Source organism: Capsicum annuum, chromosome 6 (genome assembly GCF_002878395.1).
Source record: "Capsicum annuum cultivar UCD-10X-F1 chromosome 6, UCD10Xv1.1, whole genome shotgun sequence".
NCBI classification, from domain to species: domain Eukaryota; kingdom Viridiplantae; phylum Streptophyta; class Magnoliopsida; order Solanales; family Solanaceae; genus Capsicum; species Capsicum annuum.
Window position 1 is genome coordinate 215,686,330 of NC_061116.1, and position 19,844 is coordinate 215,706,173.

At 36.7% G+C, this 19,844-nt stretch overlaps 1 protein-coding gene across 1 annotated transcript; it reads right to left on the reverse strand.

Annotated features, from left to right (window-relative positions):
• Window positions 1-2,855: 2,855 nt before the first annotated feature.
• On the reverse strand, window positions 2,856-15,200 carry LOC107875831 (putative 3,4-dihydroxy-2-butanone kinase). The gene is made up of 20 exons (XM_016722677.2): window positions 14,976-15,200; window positions 12,487-12,560; window positions 12,313-12,376; window positions 11,431-11,543; window positions 11,296-11,343; window positions 10,973-11,044; window positions 10,732-10,821; window positions 9,976-10,149; window positions 9,536-9,619; window positions 8,534-8,589; window positions 6,668-6,798; window positions 6,506-6,598; window positions 6,140-6,204; window positions 5,722-5,865; window positions 5,594-5,637; window positions 4,791-4,874; window positions 4,615-4,688; window positions 4,418-4,530; window positions 4,236-4,331; window positions 2,856-3,278 (listed from the first exon to the last, which is right to left on the reverse strand). Exons 1-20 carry the CDS (start codon window positions 15,013-15,015, stop codon window positions 3,153-3,155), a joined length of 1,785 nt encoding a protein of 594 aa, XP_016578163.1. The 5' UTR covers window positions 15,016-15,200; the 3' UTR covers window positions 2,856-3,152.
• Between the last annotated feature and the right edge of the window lie 4,644 nt (window positions 15,201-19,844).

Consider the following 19,844-nt stretch of genomic DNA (forward strand, 5'->3'; position numbering starts at 1 on the left):
CTGCTTTAGCTCCCTGTATCTTAAGACTCTAAGTGTGCCCAGCAGTTCTCCGCATTTTCTCCTCATACCAAACAACAATGTTAATGACTGGTATCTCATTTTTCTCGGCTTCTATTTGGTTGCACATGATACTAGTTTTGTCCTGGTGACCTTCATGGGCCTTTTTCAACTGCACATTGTCACCTGAGAAAAGATTCTTCCTTGAAGAACTTACCATCAAAGAAACTTTTCCCCACATGTAAAAATCGATTTCAACTTTTTCCAATGTAGGTGCAACAAAACCACCATTCTCCATAAAATTCAAAACATCCATGGCTTCCAGCTTGCCATTATAGGTAAGTTGTAATCTAGTTACAACATCCAATTCAATGATTAAATCGATAGCGGAAGAGAGAGAGAAATTAATAGAATTGATTCTTTTTCCCTCTTCATCAACTTCCCTCCATGGTTCACCAATCATTCTCTTGTCCTCCTCAATATCGTAATTGTTATCCATTTCATCACTTATCTCATTAGGAAATGCAATCACAGTCTTTATTATCTTCATACTAAAGCTATTGATATAATTCTTCAATTCAGTTCTATAGTCTATATCAATCAGATCAGTTACCTTAGATTCACTTGTACACTTTTTTCCTCTGTCAATAGGCTCATATTGTTCCGTGTTTATCCCAATCTCGATGTTAGTAGTCTCTTTCTCTACACCCACTGATTTATCTCGCCTATAGAAGTACCCTGTGAGCCAACTATCATCACGAAAGGTTCCACTTTGTCATACTTTTTGTGTATGGGCTCCAGCAACATCCGAGGAATAAGACACATTTCCTCCTGTGAAATATCTACTTTCTCCGTTGCTTCACATTCCCCTTGATCTACAAGAAGAGAAGCCAAATTGTCAAAAGACATCCCCACTTCACCAGTGGGCAGTTTATCATCCTTATACAACCCTGTTCTCAGATCTTGACAAGAAAACCTAGGGAAATCCAATTTAGAACATCGAGAGAGAAATTTACCACCATTAGTTTGAATTTCCTTAGTTGTATTGGAGTGTGCTTGATCTATGGAATAGTCTCCAGCAACAGAAGCTTTAGCCCTACCAAGTTCCATTTCTTTTTCTTGCTGCGTCATGTTGCCCAGTGCTTGTTTCTTTTCCCTCAACTCTTTATTTGTCTGTACAGTCCTATCCGTCATGCTCGTCATAACCTCTAAGAGTTTCTGCAATTGATCTTGAATCTGTGAAAGCTTGTCATCCATTTCAGTAGTTGATCCTTCTTGATTCTTGTTCCGAGTCATAATCATGCCAACAATCGGACTGCTTTGATACCAATTGATGCATGTAAATGAGAACTGCAGCTCAAGGAGCTAAGCTCGATGAACTCCGATGATTGATCAGGGATGGAACTTCCGAGAATCAGCTAATTAGAGAAGAAGAGAGATTTAAGGAGAGAGAATTTTGTATTATCAATCAACGAATCTGTAAAGTACAAATGAGAGTATTTATAGGCACCATTGAGAGTAACTACCTCTAACTAACTACTAATTGGAAATGCTACAGTGACACTAACTAACAGCTACAGCTATAACAGATTTTGTGAACAATAAGTAATGAAACAGTAAAAATAGTCTAGCCACTAATTAAACTCCAAATCAACTCAAGCTCGATTCTCTTGATCTCTTTGACTACCTCGATCACTTGTATATCCAATACTTGTATCATCCTGCGACTCCCCAACTAGTTCAAACTTCAAAGTGATACTAGTACCACCTTTTTACCTCCACGAAATTTATACTTGGTAGAATCAAAGGGTTTGATTAATATTTTGATGAAACTGTTTTAATCCATCTCCCATTTTTTGGATATATACTTGTTTTAGATTCTCTTTATATGGCATGCTGGATTTAAGGCGATTCAATATCCAGAATTACTTATTATTTCAAAGTATGGCGTGCCTTTTCTGTGTATCCTCGATATTTATGCAGTATTGCTGTCATGCGGTAGATTTAGATATTTTACAGTCGACAAAGATAAAAGTAACATCTTCTCTCTGCTTTTAATTATTTAACATATAACTAAAGAGAAGTAATGCCCAAGGTGTAATACCCTGTCTATCCCAAAAGATTAATTGGTCCAAATTCATTTTAATAGTCAAGTTGACCATCTTTAGTGGTACCTGACTACATGTAACGAACAATACAAACACTATAAAAGGCAATTCGATGCACTAAAGCTTTCCCTATGCGCAGTTTCCGAGGAAAAACCCCACCACAAGAGTATATCATATGCAGTTTTACCTTGTGTTTTTTGTCAAAGGTTGTTTCCAAGGCTTGAATAATACAGACACTGCCAACTAATAACTTTCACATCTGTGTTAACTACATAGAATTACATTAACTTGACCAACCATTATACTTTAACCTCCGTCCACATTGAACTTGGTACAATTGATGAACTTGTAAGTTGCTAAAAAAATTTTACTAGACTGGAGAATTGCCCAGTCATAACTAGGTCTTCACTTCAATAAATGGAAAAGTCAAATAGAGTGTGCTCCACCCCCACAGGGATATTGACAAGGGATCCCAAGATTTTGTTTGGTACATCGGAGAATTTTACTAAATAAATTTCTCATCTTCTTTCATAAGCCACACAAACTCGACTACAAATAGCATTCCTACGCCTTACGGACTTACAAATTGACTGATCTCCTACTTGTTTCTAGATGCTAGATAGGTTGACAAAACCTTGACTCCGCCTGATTATAAAGCTGCACGAAGAAGTTTGACAAATGCAGGGAAAAGGGGCAGGGTAACAAATAAACAGAGACAATCGGAACAAGTTGTAAAAGGTGCACAGATCCTAAAAGTAGCAGGCATCCATAGTGCCTAATTAGAAAGCTCATTTGTTACAATGAAGCTTACAACCACGATCGCAGATTGGCATTCTACCTGGCATTGTTTTCTTTCCTCACTTAGAACACTGTATAAAGGACTGTAACATACATTTTCTACACTCTCTCGGCGTTATGCAGGACTGCATAAGCGGAAAGCTAATTCCTCAGAAAGGTTACGCGCAAAAATTGTTGGGTTAATTTCTTCCTCGAGAAAGATAAAAAACAATTGCTGCAGGAAGTAATAGGTATAGCCAATTAAATGTGCTATGCTGTATTATACTTCTCCTTTACAGCTAAAGCAGCTGCTCTGTACCACCCAGCTGCAGCCATGGCACCTGGGTCAGGAACGGATGCAAGAACATCTCCGGGTACATAGGTTGAACGGCCAGCCTAGAAAACAAACTGATTACGACCCTTGCTGAACTAAGAAATTGGCAGCCAGATAACACTGATATAAAGATGGAACAAGACAAATATACAATTTTTCTGTTGTAAGCTTCACATTTCTGCTCTAAATAAAATGATCATTACCCTCCATTAAAGAAAGACATGTAAAGAAAATTGCTAATCAAAATTCTTGGCATAGGCTTCCAGGGAAAACATTAAATGAGAATTCCTGAAGCAGCCTAATCCAAATCTCCAAAAAAAATCTCAATCTATTATTTATGTCAGAAGTCTGGTAAGTACCAAGCTATCTTTCAAGAAATACGGATTCTTATGAATTTTCAAACATTATTACAAAGACTTCAATCATAAGTTTTGAATACCTAAAACAATAAATGACATCTTAAACTTACTTTAAACCTATTAGAGGTGTCATTTAAAAGCCCTTTGGCCAAGTCATATTCTAAGAGTTCAGATTTATCATTTCAGATGGAGTAAAAGCAGGTGCTGATCTAAATCTGGAAAATAGGATGTGACTAAATTTCTCTATTGATTTGGTAATAGAAATCCAGATAAACTATAGACATCTTCCCCTTCTGCGAGACTTATAAAACCAGATAAATTTGATGAATCAATAGGTTAATGTTCTGATTCCTTGTTGATTTGAGCCAAATAGGAAAAAGATACAAATACATATTCATCCTGGATTATTGCTTTAGTCTATAGGGTGAAGATGCTTAAAGGTGTAACAGTCTCTGAAGAAGAAAAACGAGCATAAAGGTACGTTACAGTTGCTACATTTTTCTAATGCTGCTCGAGTTTTACATATTTTTGTGCTGTTGTGTCAAATATTGACCTTTTTAGAACGGACCACATAGCTATGTAATGTTTTTGAAAATATACCATTGAAACACCATGTGTATTTTCCTTTCAACACATTAGAAGTAAATACAACGACGATACCTGCGCTTGCATGTGCTTGGTTGACTCGGCTCCAGCAGATGCTGCCTCAGCAGAAATAATGAAAGCATCGACAGGGTCATCCCCAGCATTCAACCTCTGATCCCAATACATAAAATTTCTTAGTGAATAAAGGTCTGCTGGAAAAAACTGTAAATGATGTATCATGGAAAAGCAGTATAGACCTCCTTAAGAGCTGACAATGCTGGTATAAGAGCATCTAAAAGTGTACGATAACCAGCACTAGCTCCTCCATATTTACTAACAGCAGCGATAGCAGCTTCAAGTGCATTAGCCCCTGAATCAAAAGAGTAGCTTAGTACACAAAGAAATAGTTGGAAGCAACAAACATCAAGTCTAAACTTCCGAGGAGTCAACTTACAGTGCAGAGCTGTGACAACCGACTCAGTGTTTGCTTTCAACTCCGCATATGCTGCCTTAGAGAATATACTGTATCTGTTACAAATACAGATGTTTAGAGACATAGGTAATGAAAGGAAAAGCTAGGTTAAAAGAGAAAGAATTGGTTTAGTTGATGAGACAGGGAAAATGCATTACAAGATACCGCTTGTTCCCCCCATTACTCTTCTAATAGAAGATCCAATTTCATTGATTGTTTCAGCAGGGTCATTCAATGGATAGCTGCAGGAAAAAATTCAGAAAGCAGGAGTAAATTTAAAGATGGAAATATATAACTTCAATTCAGAGTTTTTATGCAACAATCTCAAATTCATGCATCAAACTTGCTAAAGACCAACAGAAAGGTTTCTGTAACCTTTAAAAGCGAAGAAAGAGGGGAATGAACAAAAACGACACAAGATAATAAGAGAAGGAAATAATAACGAAAAGAGAGAAACATAAAAATAACTAAATGAAACGCACGCAATAGCAGCTGATTTTTCATATCATATCATTAAATTGACTAGAGCAGATTAAACATATCAAGCTGTCTTTCACAAAACCTCACGTGTTTGAACTTATAAAGGAACTTCAACATCTCCTTTCTAGAAAATGAAACCGATCTATACCCAATGAATATAAGGATATCCTAAGAGCAAACAACAACGCTGCAAGCAGAGCACTCTAAATTTTTCTTTTGATAACCGCAAAACACTGCAAGCAGGAAAAAGGAGGGAAAACAAGCAGAGACATATTTTGTCTGTACAGTGAATAGTTTTGAATGTAACTAATACCTTGCTTCCAAGCAATCTTACAAGAGATAAAAAGGGGAGGCAGAAGATGCCTTGCTTTTTTATTCCTTGGAGTGAGGATATGCAATAATCTTGGGAAGACTAATCTGCCTACCTTTTTACTTTTCTGGAGACACTATATGAGGAAAGAATCTAGGGAAGAAGACTCACTACTTTTTCATGTCTTCGAGTATAGCTACCGCACCTCTGAACATCTGCAGTTTCACGGAAGAGCTTATTAAATGCAGATAACATGGGCAACAAACGAAGGGAAACAAAGAGGCTATCCGAAGACCTACAGTTGAACCACAATCACCATCACCAACTTTACTGTCCCACTCATTCAAATTATCCCTGAGATTTACAACCTCAGTAGCTGCTGCTTCAATAGCTCCCTCAAGGATATGACCCTGAGGGCTCAGTTTTTCAGGCCGACTCAATGTCTAATAAAGAAGAAACAGACGGTAAGATTGAAAATATTATTTATCTGCAACGGAATTATAATAGACTATGCTGTCTCTCTCATCCTAAAAATCCACAAAAGATTGAAAGCAGTAGCTACACTTAACGTCTGGGACAGGGACTCTTCAATTGAATATATATCAAGTATGTGACGTCAAGCCTTTATTGGGATATGTGTGCATCGGTGCTTTCAAAGTAATGATAATATGAAGTACAGAGTGAGAAATGCAGTCATCTCCCATAAATTTGACATACCTTGTCACTCTGGATAGAATGTGATGGAGGAAGTGGGACAGGTATCTTTGCAGGAGGTCGGTTGCCTGAATTTTTTAACTTCCAGTAAGTAAAGTCGATTTATTATCTTAGACAGGTTAACTGCTACAGAATTGCACAGATTATGTGCTGGTTATATCACCCATAGATATAAGAGGATACTAGTGAATTATCTAATATGAACTTTTCTCTCTGTCACTCTAGTTCTTTTAATAAGAGAAATACAAATGCGGGGGAGCTTTTCCAAGTCCAGAAATAAAAATAGTGCCAAGAAACCAGAAGTGAAAAAGTAACAAGCAATGAACCACCCATACATAGTGAAGCGCAATAATAGACATAGAAACTGACCTTCAGCACCAACAGGCCAATTTGGAGCGTTAGTTGGAGCGTCTAAACGGTCTAAAATTGCTTGATCAGCCTTCATTACTGAAATTGAAAAGCCTGCATTTAACTGAAAGTAAGAAAACGAATGTTGTTGAGAGAAGGAAAAGACTTATGAGCCTGATATACCTGCCATATCAAGTGACGTCACAAATGACCCTGTATAGACTCTATCAACAGCTAGACCATGTTCAAGCTGCAATCCTGGGACAGCCTTACCAGCTATAATCATTAATTCCATCAATGGTGTTGCTCCTAATCTGCAGTAGGGAAGTAAAAATAAATAAATACATAGTAACATGAAAAGTAGGAAGTCTCTTGTTTGCTAGAGAACGTATTTTAAAAAAAAAAGTGATTAAATAATTAACAAAATGAATTAGGTGATACAGTGACAATCCCAAATAACTTCATATTAAAACATACATGAAAAATCTTTTAACTAAACAATGAGTATAGTGAATACTCGAAAATAAAATAAAAGAACTGGAATAGAACTGAATTTTTTTTTTTTTGAAATGGAAATAGAACTGAATATTTAAAAGCTTCAAGCACAAAGCCAAGCTCCGCCACTGTTTTTAAATTGATTATCATCATCCAATGCAAATATCAAATCTCCATGAATGCAAAAATATCCATTTGAACAATTTTCAGCTTATTGAACTTTTCAGATCTAAACCTATTTGGCTTGCATTGATTTGCAAAGTAAGTTAAAGCAATAAAAGAACCCAATCAATCCAGAGACTAATATCAAGCTTGTGAATTTTGGGTCATAATGGCAGAACGAAGGAAAAAAGGGCCAGAGGACACAAACGTCCTACTGTGCAATTGAAAATACCATCTGTTCGAAGTCATGATCTGCCATAATACAAATTCGATCGATCCATTGTTAATTTACAGCGTGAATTTAGCCTTCAAAAACTTGCAGTACTAAAATGTGGACGGCCGAATGGTAATTCAATGCATGAAAAACAAATTTGACTCTTTTGTTCATATAGCTAGTGTTTTAGAAGGTGTTTTCTGGGCGAGCCTGGGTGAATCGCACCAAAACGTACTAAGGCATACTGGCGGGACGCAAGAATTGTGCACCTTAACCACAAGTGGGACCTGGTTCACAAGAAAGACCAAAAAAATATATATATATATATATACATCTACTTTCTGAATATTGAAAATTAATAAAACTAATTGAAAAGGTATTTAAAAAGTAAATTATAATTAATATTATATGTAATATATATATATAAATAATATATTCATATTTGGGCCTTTAAGTTGTAATATTTATCCATTAATTGCTAATAAAATGATCCAAAATCCAATATAAACTTAAACCTAAACTTTTCACTCTTAATCTTATTTTTTAGTTTCAAGAGAGTTTTTCGCTCCTCAATTTTTCATAATTGTGGTTTTTCATTAGCACAAAACATACCTGATCTAAACTTCAATCACAATATAATTGTAAAAAATAAAGATTATAAAAAAAAACCGAGAAAAACCGAAAGAACCGACTAAAACCTAAACTGAAAAAACCGATTTTATGTTGGTTTGATTTGGTTTATAGTTTTAATAAACCGACATAATTGGTTTGTTTTTTTTTCAATAGAAAATCAAACCAATCCGACCTATGCACACCCCTAGAATATAGTATGCACTCCAAAAGACATATTGTGTAAAAGGACTGATTAGAAAAACATATCATTTAAAATGATTTCATCTCAAATTTCACGAGTCTAACTGAAGTATCCCATAAAACCAAATGGAATATTCAAGGAAAATATCAATGTGCCAGGACAGATACAGGGTAAAAATGCTACCAGGATATCTTTCTATACAAGTATAAAATCAACTCTGCCCCGCCAACCAAAAATACGAGAAACGGAAAGGAGGAACAAGGCAAAAGAAAATGAGAGCAGAATAGGATAACTAACCCACCTCAAATACTTTGAGGAAAGTGATGACAAAGGCATCTATAGCAGGATTAGATCTGAAACTTACCCATTAATCAGGAGCACGACTCTACTACCACGTGTGATTGGAACGTAGTTGGTCTCCTACAATAACATTCAGTAACAGTGAAACTTCCTTCTGCAGAATAAGTGTCATTAGCTAAGTTGAATGAAACCAAGGTTGTGGAAGGGATGCACTTGAAAATTGACATGTAATATCCTCCACAACCTCACACTAAAAGAAGGTAAACATGAAAAGTATAGACTGCTTGCAGAAAAACTCCAAAACTAGTGGCTTTTTTTCTTTATTTCTTTCTTTCACACTCCTAATTAAGCTAACTAAAGAATGATTCTTCTAAATGTGTTTCGGTTAACAGTACTGTCTTTCTATAAAAACTGTTACTATTTACTTCTTCACTCATACAAGAGTTGGGCACCCCGTACAGAATATTTTGCTCAACCTAACTTCTTTCACGAAAAAGTAAGAAAAAACATATTAGCATCTTCATCACTAATCTTTGTGGCTTTGTAGTATACGTAAATGGCAAAGATCAAAACCTTACATCTACATGGTTGTAGTTCTTTGGACTCACTTTTCTTGTTTGTTTTAGTACCAAAAAGAAAATATCAATAGTTTATCTCGTCAAAAGTAAAAAGTGATTTGACTTCATCCTTTCCAATTCATAGTGATCATTCAAGTAATCAGAAAACTTGTAGTGCATCAAGTACCAGTGCATATCAGGTCAAACTTTCAAGCTCGAACTAAAAGGGCAACTAGGTACACTAAAGCTCCCGCTATGCAAAGGGTCCAAGGAAGGGTGGAACCACAAGGGTTTACTGTACTCAGCATTTACCCCACATTTCTGCAAGAGGTTGTGTCCACGGTTTGAACCCATAACCTTCTGTTCATAGGGTAGCAACTTTACTGGACACTCCAAGGCTCCCGTTCAAACATTCAGACTCGAAGTCACATAAAAAAGGGCAGCCTGTAGGACAAAGAATCCTGTCTTAACAGAGTCCAGGGAAAGACTCACACAAAGTTTTCACATACCGATGACAAAATCTCCTTCAGAACATGAGAAACCACCACATCTACTGGTTGAAGGTCAGCTACGGCAGCTCCTGGTTCCCCATGCTGAGAAAAAGAAAACAGTGCAAACAATTTGATAATGCAGAAGTGAAGATCACAGAATTCTAAGTAGTTTATTAGCCCTTAACCACCATGTAGATGTTTGAAGTTTCAACTGTAGCACAGAGGTTACAAATTCCACACACATATGAACCATTGAAACGCAACATCGAGTATCGAAGTGTACAAACAGAAATGATATGAACGATATCCACAGTACCCCAAGGTAAATTACAGGTTTTCTTGCTCCAACACATGAATGTAATAGGACGTGTTTCATCTAGTAAAGTATAACTTCGTCAACTGCTTCCCCGTAGCTAATATCAATAACTGAGCAACCTTGTGCCTATGAAGGAACTTACAATTCCAAGACCAAGCTCCATCTTTCCTGGGCCTAAACGGTCTGAAGTCACCTGTCCTGGCAACGTGCAAACAGATAATGCAACACCCATTGTCCCAACCATTTCTGATGCACGCTTTGCTTCAGCGGAAACATCAGCAAGGGGAAGACCACAAGCTGCTGCTGCTCCAGCAACCTGAGATAAGTGAAATTCAGAAAAGATACATGGGAAAGCAACTGAAACCAGTTATATTTGCAAACTTCAATATGATGAGACACATAGGTAAAGTGACTGCTACCCAGATTAGCCAGTGTCACATGAAATTGAATTCAACAAAGAAGCAGAAAAGATCAAATTAGTCTTCTTAATATGTATAGTTCTGCACTAGAAGCACAACAATATTCCAAGTATCCTCTATAACAGAATTGAAGAAACAACTTGTCGAAAGACCATGACAATCTTGGTAAATGAAAATTTGAAGTCCTTCAGTTAAATTGGGTATTTGACCTCAACCCCTGGGGTGCGGTCCTTCTCCGAACCATGCTAACCGGGGATTCTTTGTGCGCAGGGTTGCCCTTTTATTAATTGTAGATAAATAGATAGACACACACAAGACACAGAGAGCTCCAGTATATTCAGTAGGTGGCATCACAAGGAAAACTTTGTTTTAAATTGAGGAAAAATTGCAACAGCTTCAATTAGTTCTGACTGAAGTCAAATATCTATCCCCATTCAAATGAAATCTAAAAGACATACAGAAAGAGAGAGATTGTGAACCTTGTGAACAAGAATTGTCCCTGCCAAACCTCTTCGGCCAGCAATGCCTCTTGGAGGTGGTAAAGCACAGTCATCACCAACAATTACCATCTGGTGATAAAGATAAACACATGCATGTATATCAGTGTGTACCGATTTTCCAATTTTTGATGATTAATTGGTTATTGCAATCGTCATCATCGTAATAAAAATAACATTAACAACAACAAACTAATTCTAGATACTGATATCACAATTATACCTCTACTTTAAAACCTTCAGATTTTGCTTGTTCGGCAGCCAAACCAAAATTTAGTCGATCACCAGTATAGTTCTGTAACAAATCAAAGTGCATCGTAATCATGAAGTATAAGCAAATCATGAAATCACATTTTGTGATTTATAACTATAAGTGAAGAATGTAACAGTGATCCATAACAGCTTTCTTTCAACAGTAAATATTCCAGTTTAATTAAAAGAATATTCCAGTTTATGACTGGTGACCCCTTACCTGCATTATCACCCTCATTAAACCTAAACTGCTAGAATAGACAAGGGTAAATTAACAACTAGGATCAGTGGTACCGTGACAATAAGAAGGCACCCCATGGGACCTGTGACAGCTCGTATGCCCTAAATTGAATCAGGTCAGTTGGCAAACATCATTAGGAAGAACTTATATATGTATGTGCTAATCAAACGGGTAATAGTATATCATACAGCAAGAATTGAGTCAACATTTGGAGAGGTAAAAACGTCCCCACAGATAGCTGCAGTCAGCATCCCTTCTCCAACAAATCCAGCATAAGCAGGTTCATGGCCACTTCCACCACCTAAGTTATAGAAGTATCAAGATACCAGATTAAACTGCACTTCGCTACACTGACATTCCCAAGATACATCCCAAGTTTAAGATTCTCAAGAACACTATTTAATCGTGAATATCCCTATATAATAAGTGGTCAATGCCAGATAGAGTCAAGGTTGTTCTGTCCAGCTACAGAAAAGATGATGCAGAGCATGGGATGCCGCTCCTTTGACTACTGTGTGGGTACTTTGAAGGGAAATAAACAAGTGCGAATTGAATGTGTGGAAAGCAATTTGTGCATTCGGGGGTGTGCCTTTTGTTTCTAGTGAACTTTTGGTGCACCCAAGAGGTCTCTGTTAGTGTAGAAGTTTAGGTGTTATTTGTAGAGAACCATCTTTTTCAGGTTCTACACCTTTCTATGCCACTTCTTTATGGAAAGTTCTTAACCACATTGATAAAATTATCACCCGATCAAACAAAAAATGATTATTCATTGCATATTAAGAAACAAACAAAAACTGTATTTAGTTTTAAACACAAAACTGCAGCAGCATCTCGAAAGCAACTGACATTTTCTTTCAGAAGAGATGACAAAGCAATACATATGATACCTACAGTTTAACTCATTATAAGAAGCTCTCCAGTTTCACTACTAAACAGATTAGATTAGTCTGTCAAGCTTGATCTATCCCAAATCGTGTACGGTGCTCCGAATGCAAAATTATTTGTGCTATTAATGAAATGCAAACTCCAGTGTTGAAATATAGAGATGAGGGACAGTTCAAATTGAAGACCTGATATGATGGCAACTTTGTCATATTTTGCACCAGAAATATCAGCACGCAAGACAACCTTAACCTGACATTCAGCGCAGAAGACAACATGTTACACAATCAACTTACAACACTTATTATCTTAGTAGAACAACATGTAAAAAAAAGTGAAAAAAGTAAATACAGGCAGATCACCTCAGGGAATCCATCCAGATATTGCAATCCTGGATAGGTCTCGATAAGTCCCTCGATGAACTCTGTCACAACATCTGCAAATCGTTGCACTTTAGTATCTACAGTAAATACGCATTTAGGTTTTCCATACATTTCATAAGACCTGCAGTACCTACTACAAAAGCTTCACAAAGAGCTATACTCCCTCTAGTCCATATTAAGTGAATTGTTGGGGTATGACACACCCCTCAAGAAAAACATTTAAAGGCTACTTTCCAACATTACCTTTTTGATTATTTCCAATCTATTCTTCTACAAAATGTAAAGTAGTTAAGAACCTCATTAAAAGGAAGGGTAAATACGGAAAAAAATCCCAACAATTCTTGAACTTTGAAAAGTTCACTTGTTTTGAACTATGAAAAAGAATCTCAATAATTCACTTAATATGGACTAGAGGGAGTAACATTTAATTATGCCAATACAGATGACACACAAATGTGCAAACACATTTATTGAAACAGTATATGATATCATTTAACTATGCCTCAATCACAAATTAGTCCTGATCAGCTACAAGAACCTTATATATCCATTGTGTCATCTTCAGGTCCGTTTCGTTAAAACACTAATCTGTATTTTGATGGTAAATTAATCACCAGAACAGGTTTTGCAAATGTTCTTGAAGTTTAAAAGAGAAAAGAGACACCCGAGGGTGTGAACTAGCTGTTGATGAAGTACATCGACAACCATGACGTCTCAGTTTCAAATCCCAACGGAGGCAAAAACACTGGGTGATTTCTTCCCATCTGTCTAAGCCCTAAAACTTGGTGGACAAAGTTACTCGGTACTCCGTGAAATTAATCGAGGTGCACCCAAGTTCCTCCGGACACCATGGTTATCAAATAGGAAAAAAAAAACACTTCTATCCTTTCCATCTGTCTAAGCCCTAAGCCTTGGTGGACAGAGTTACCGGGTACCCATGACATTAATCGAGGTGAGCCTAAGCTGGCCCAGACACCACGATTATCAAAAGCAAGAAAAACTTTTATCCCTTCCATCTATCTAAGTCCTAAGCCTTGTCCATGGACAGAGTTACCATGTACCCCGTGAAATTAGTCAAGGTGCACCCAAAATGGCCCATACAACACGATTATCAAAAGAAGAAAACACTATCCTTTCAATTTGTCTAAGCCCTAAGCCTTGGTGGATAGAGTTACCGATACTCCCATGGAATTAGTAGATGCGCACCCAAGATAGCCAGACACCACGATTATCAAAAGGAAAAAACACTTCCATCATTTCCATCTATCTAAACCCTAACCCTTGGTAGGCAGAGTTACCTGATAACTCGTGTAATTAGTCAAGTTGCACGCAAACTTCCCACAAACCACGGTTATTAAAAAACATTTTTGTCCTTTCCATCTCTTCAACACAAATCAACCACTATTAGGTATTCTATAATAAACATAACAAATTAGTAGTTCTACCTAATACCTATAACCCTTATTTTTATTCTTACGTTTAACTTGCCTTAATTTCAAATCAAAACAAAACACTAACGCCAATTTTCTTTTCCTTTCTACTTTCACAAACAATCCTCTATAAACAACTAAAAAAACCTTTCCTCAAATTCACATCACACAAAATTCCCTCCCTCAATTCACCGAACATAACAAAGCAACGCACATAAACAATTAATCAAATCAATTAAAACAAAATACTAATAACTTCCAAAAAAGAAAAAAAAAAATCTATATAGTCCAAACAACTCATCTAACCAAAACAACAAGTCAAAAATCCCTTTCTCAAAGATTCGACAACAAAATCTCCTCTCTCTCAATTTACCGAACATAACAAAGCAATGAACAGACAATTAATCACATCAATTAAAACAAAGCACTAATATCAATTTTCTCTCCTCTTCTTCATCCACAAAAACTCCTACATACTCAAAATAACTCACCTAACCAAAACAAAAACTAAAAAATCCCTTTCTCAACTTCTCAACACAAAAAACTCCCTCCCTCACTTCACTCAACATACCAAAACAATGCACATAAACAACTAATCACATCAATTACAACAAAACACTAATATCAAGTTCCTCTCCTTTTCTACTTCCACAGAAAAAATCCTATATACTCAAAACAACTCATCTAACCAAAACAACAAGTCAAAAATCCCTTTCTCAACATTTCAACAACAAAATCTCCTCTCACACAATTCACCGACCATAGCAAAGCAATGCACATCAACAATTAATCACATCAATTAAAACAAAACACTAATATCAAGTTCCTCTCCATTTCTACTTCAACAAAAAATCCTATACACTCAAAACAACAACTAAAAAATCCTTTTCTCAAAATTTCAACACACAAAATTCCTCTCTCTCAATTCACCGAACACAGCAAAGCAATGCACATAGAAAACTAATCACATCAATTAAAACAACAACAACAACAAAACTCAGAATTACACAGCAAATTATTCATGCGTACAGTTATTACCATTAGGATCGTTGATGAGTTTTTTGCTCTGAAAAGCCATCGAACGGAACGAAGAATTGGAAAACGCGAAGAGAGAGAAAAGTGAAGCTAAGTGTCTTCTTTGAGAAGAAAACTGAAAACCCGAGGGCTTTTGTAGGTGGGGGGAGAGGAGAGTAGAGTTGAATTGTTGAATTGCTTTGTCCGAGTGAGAGAGAGAGAGAAAGAAATGAAATTTGTAGAGGAATTTATGGGTTACATATACTAATATTCCTCTTTGTTATGTTATGAACAGTTAAAAATATATTTAATGCTATCCAATCTAAGGGAAGTTTATTAAGTATATTGTTTATTGTTTATCCAACAGAAGAGATTGAAAGAAAAGTTATTACTTATCTATTTGGTCAATTTTTTTTTAAGATTAAAGGTATTTATTCCTTTTGCTAAAAGTAATCTGCTCATTTTGGAGAGAACTTAAAAGTGTCATTCGGCTATCTGAATGAGATAAAATAATTTTTCATTTATTTTGAGATTGTTGTTTATTTTGAAGGGATATTGAGTACTTGAAATAAGATGGATATTTTAAAATTAAATTCAGGATAGAATTCATAGCATATTTAATTGATGACATATATTATTTACAAATACATATAAATTCTATTTTAGGCTTAATTCTAAATATTCCGCCTTATCCAATTAAATTTGAAATTTTACCAACGAATTAATAGGGAACCTTTTAAAAAAAAAAAATATGTCTAATTGGTCAAAATATTTTTAAAAATATATTTTTTGGGTAAATAAGTTTGTTAGAAAAAGAAAAATAACTTTTTTAATAGAGTATGAAAAATAAATTTCATAAATGTTTATCCTAAAGCTGGATAGTTGAATTTGTATGAGGTCAACAGCAAGTCTCTCAATTTAACCATTGTTTTAAGTTCGTTTATCAGCTATTTAAATATCGATTAAGTAAAGCAATATAAAGAACAAAAAGTTTAAATCTGACAGTTCTAAGAAATATGTTGAGTAAATAAAGAGCAAGAGTAAAAATCCGAATATTTGGACACATAGACGTATCTAAGAATTAAGCCTCAACTCTCAAAATATCTTTTACAAATTTGCTCGAGCAAATAATGAAAAACAAAAGAAAAACTTGATGTTCAAGAAAATAAAGTACTATCGTTGTATTACTGAAAATTAGAATAATATTAGATATCGTTAGAATAAACTATTTATAAGTTATAACAGTGAGGCATTAATCAATAATAATGTTTCAATTATGAACCTTCTTGTTTAGAGAGAGAAAGACTTTCTCTTTCTAAAAATTCCTAATGTCGACGACTATTCCACAGTAGCCCAGACCCATCACCGTCGATACCTCCACCGGCTCCACCTGACCTAACCTTGGCCGCCATGGAAGAGGACCTCCCACGAAAATTATCCTACAAAGAAGTAGCTGAAGAGAAATCTGGTCTCAACTTCGAAAATGTCGAAGCCTCTTTGAACTTTGAAAGTTTAGAAAACCAGCCTGCCAATTTCGAGGGAGGTTCCATACCATTAATCGAGGAAGACAAACAGAGACTCTACAGGCCTTGGAAAAGATCTGTCATCTTGAAATTTATTGGATGGAAACTGAATCACCAGTACCTCCGCTCAAAATTGACAGATCTATAGAAGCTTCAAGAAAGTGTAATCCTTATTGACCTAGGTGAGGATTATTACACCATTAAATTAACACTTGAAGAAAGTCAAAAGAAGATTACCCTCCTTACCAATAGAATTTTATAGGCATAGGAGCCAAATTTTGTGCCAAGCCAATCAAAAATCAACTCCACAACAAGCTGGGTTAGATTACCCTCCTTACCAATAGAATTTTACGACAAATATATCCTTGAGAAAATTGGAAAAAAATAGGATGTCTACTGAAAATAGATGCGTGTACTTCTTCATCAATTCGAGGACGATACACGCGTATCTGTGTGCAAATCTAAATGAAGAAGCCAATTCTCACTGCTGTAATGATTGACCACCATGAACAGTCGATATGCTACGAAGGAGAAGGCATCTTATGTACAAATTGCGGTCGATTGGGCCATACGCTTACAAGTTGTCATCATACAATCGATGCTAAGGAAGACACCCATCATAATGCAGCCAGCACGGAGTCCGCTTCTCCTTAACAGGCAACAACGGAATTGCAAACTGTCTCATTTGCAAAAAAAGTATAAAAGCAATGAAAAAGGGGCGGTCATCAACATCAGGTACGAAATAACTTGACAAGCCTAATGTCAGGAAGGAATCTTTCGACCCAACATCAGGTAAGTTTATGGATACTACCCATCGGAATCCATATCCTCCGACAGTCGCCGATACACATAATGCTTCGGGTAAGGACAAGGGTAACTCCAATTTAGACCACCCATATTTGGACAGGACCAACTTGGTAAGAAATGGGAAAAGGCCCAACTCTACTACCTTCACAAGTGGGCCAACAATTCAAACCCAAGGCCCAAATACTCAACAAGCCAAATCTGTTTGGGCCCAACAAAAAAGTGCCATGCCTATGAAAATGGCAACCCAATCGGGTAAGGGCCAATCAAGTTTCTCAAAGGATTATTCTCACAATGCTAAAAATAGTAAGTCCAATGTGGGCTCTACTAATAGGTTTGGGACCCTTAAAAATTCTGACACTTTCAACTCTTAGAGTGACATGACCGTCTCCGGTCAAATCAACCAACCAAACTACTTCTTGGAGCAGATTGTGGCCTCTGAAAATCCTTTCTGCTCTAACCCAAAAATCATCATCATAAGCTTCCTATGCACCTCAAAAAGGATTATGTGCCCCCTAACACTTTCCATAAAAATTCTCTCTCTTCTATACCTTCCTCTAAGGATACTTTCTCACAAAATGAACTCCACAAAACCCCCTCAAACCAATCGTCCATACATAGCTCTAATAACAACACCTTTGTTTCTAGACCATGCACCAACCTCTTGGTTGGAAATGGGTCTACATGATATGTCGATCACCATTCAAGGGACACTAAAGGGGAGACATGTGCAAGTGGTGCTCCAAAATTTGTAGTACCTTGCGTTGTTAGTCAAGGAACTCCTGAACAAAAGCTTAGCCAACTACGACAACAATCTTTGGATGACGACTTTACTGGCAGCTGCCAACCAAAATCAAATGGAGAGCCTGTCATCAGAGACTCTGTCCAACATATTAAGCCAAGTCTCACAGACTCTCCCCTTTTTTCCCCCCACCAACTCCTCTTTTGCTTCTGAACGGACCATTCATGTTTTCACTAGGGACTTCTCCTTCACAAGTGCAAGCCCCTCAAGACAGTGTACTCCCTCCAAAGATATGGGAAAGTAAAAAAACCCTAGAAATGTTAAAAGCAAACTACCGAGAAATGAAAGCTCATCTAGAAACCATGAAAGTCCCCATAACAGATGCAGACACACTAGACAAACAGGTAGGGTTAAGATTCGCAGAATTAGTAAACGAGATATGGGTAATCCTGATTCCCTGGAACCTAACCAAATTCACAATGGACATCAAATACCCAAGTCTTCTAACAACGGAGAATTTCCTGATCTCTTTAAACCCACTTAAGACCATGATCAACTCAACTTACCACAGTCATCCTTCGGGACAAGGGGAAATCAGTGACTGCGAACCATACTTTACCCCTCAACAAGTTGATGATGAACCTAATAATATGGTATGCTAGAGGCACAAATAATGCGGAATTTCAGCGCCACTATAAAGACATGTTAGACCTTCATAAACCAACCATGCTAGCTCTGCTAGAGACTAGAATGAGTGATCATCACCAATTAACTCAAGAGCTTGGATATGACTGTCAAATCTAATCTGTTGCTATTGGAATGTCTGGTGGTCTTGTTTTAATGTGGAAATAGGATATGTTCAACATCACTGACATATCCATTACACCACAAAGCATTCATGCTGTTGTCAAGGTAAATGCCCCATTCTTCTTGGTTCATTAGTATTATTTATGCTAGTCCTGGTGTTACTACTACGAAATTTCTTTGGGATCAACTTTCTCTTATGGCTAACACCATTTCTAGTCATACTGACTCAAGCTGACTGGTAGGGGTGACTTTAATGAGGTTCTCTCAGCCCATGACAAATTTGGTGGAAACCCTGTTATGCCTAAAAGAGCTAACTTGTTCTGGAACTGTGTCAATCACTGTAGTTTAGTAGACTTAGGTTTTAAGGGTAGCAATTACACTTGGACCAATAAAATATACCGCCACAGAAATAACCTTATTCTGGAAAGACTTGACAGATGTCTCGCTAATATGCAATGGCTTCATCTCTTTCCTGACTCTACTGTAACTCACCTTCCAAGAACTCATTTTGATCATTGCCCTATCCTACTCAAGCTGGAAAGAAACCCTCCTCCTAAGGAGAAACCCTTCAGAATGGAACCCATGTGGTGCTCTCACTCTGACTTCCCTGAATTGATCAATTAAGCTTTCCAGAATAGTGAGGATCTCAGAACCTCTATTCATTCCTTTCAATCCATCATCATTCCTTGGAATAGGGAGGTTTTTGGAAACATCCATTCTAAAAAGAAAAGCCTTCTTGCAAGACTAGCTGAAATACAAAAGAGCCCCCACTATCCCACGAGCTTTTTCCTTCATAACCTTGAAGATTCTTTGACTAATCAATATAGGGAAATTCTCAGGTTGGAATGAGAATTCTGGAAAGTCAGATCTAGGGTTAATTGGCTCACTGAAAGAGATGCAAACACTATATTTTTCCACACCTCTACTCTCAATCGAAGAAGGAAAAATAGAATTACTGTCGTTAAGAATGAACATAGAAATTGGTTGTACTCTCAAAGGGACATAGAAGACTCAATC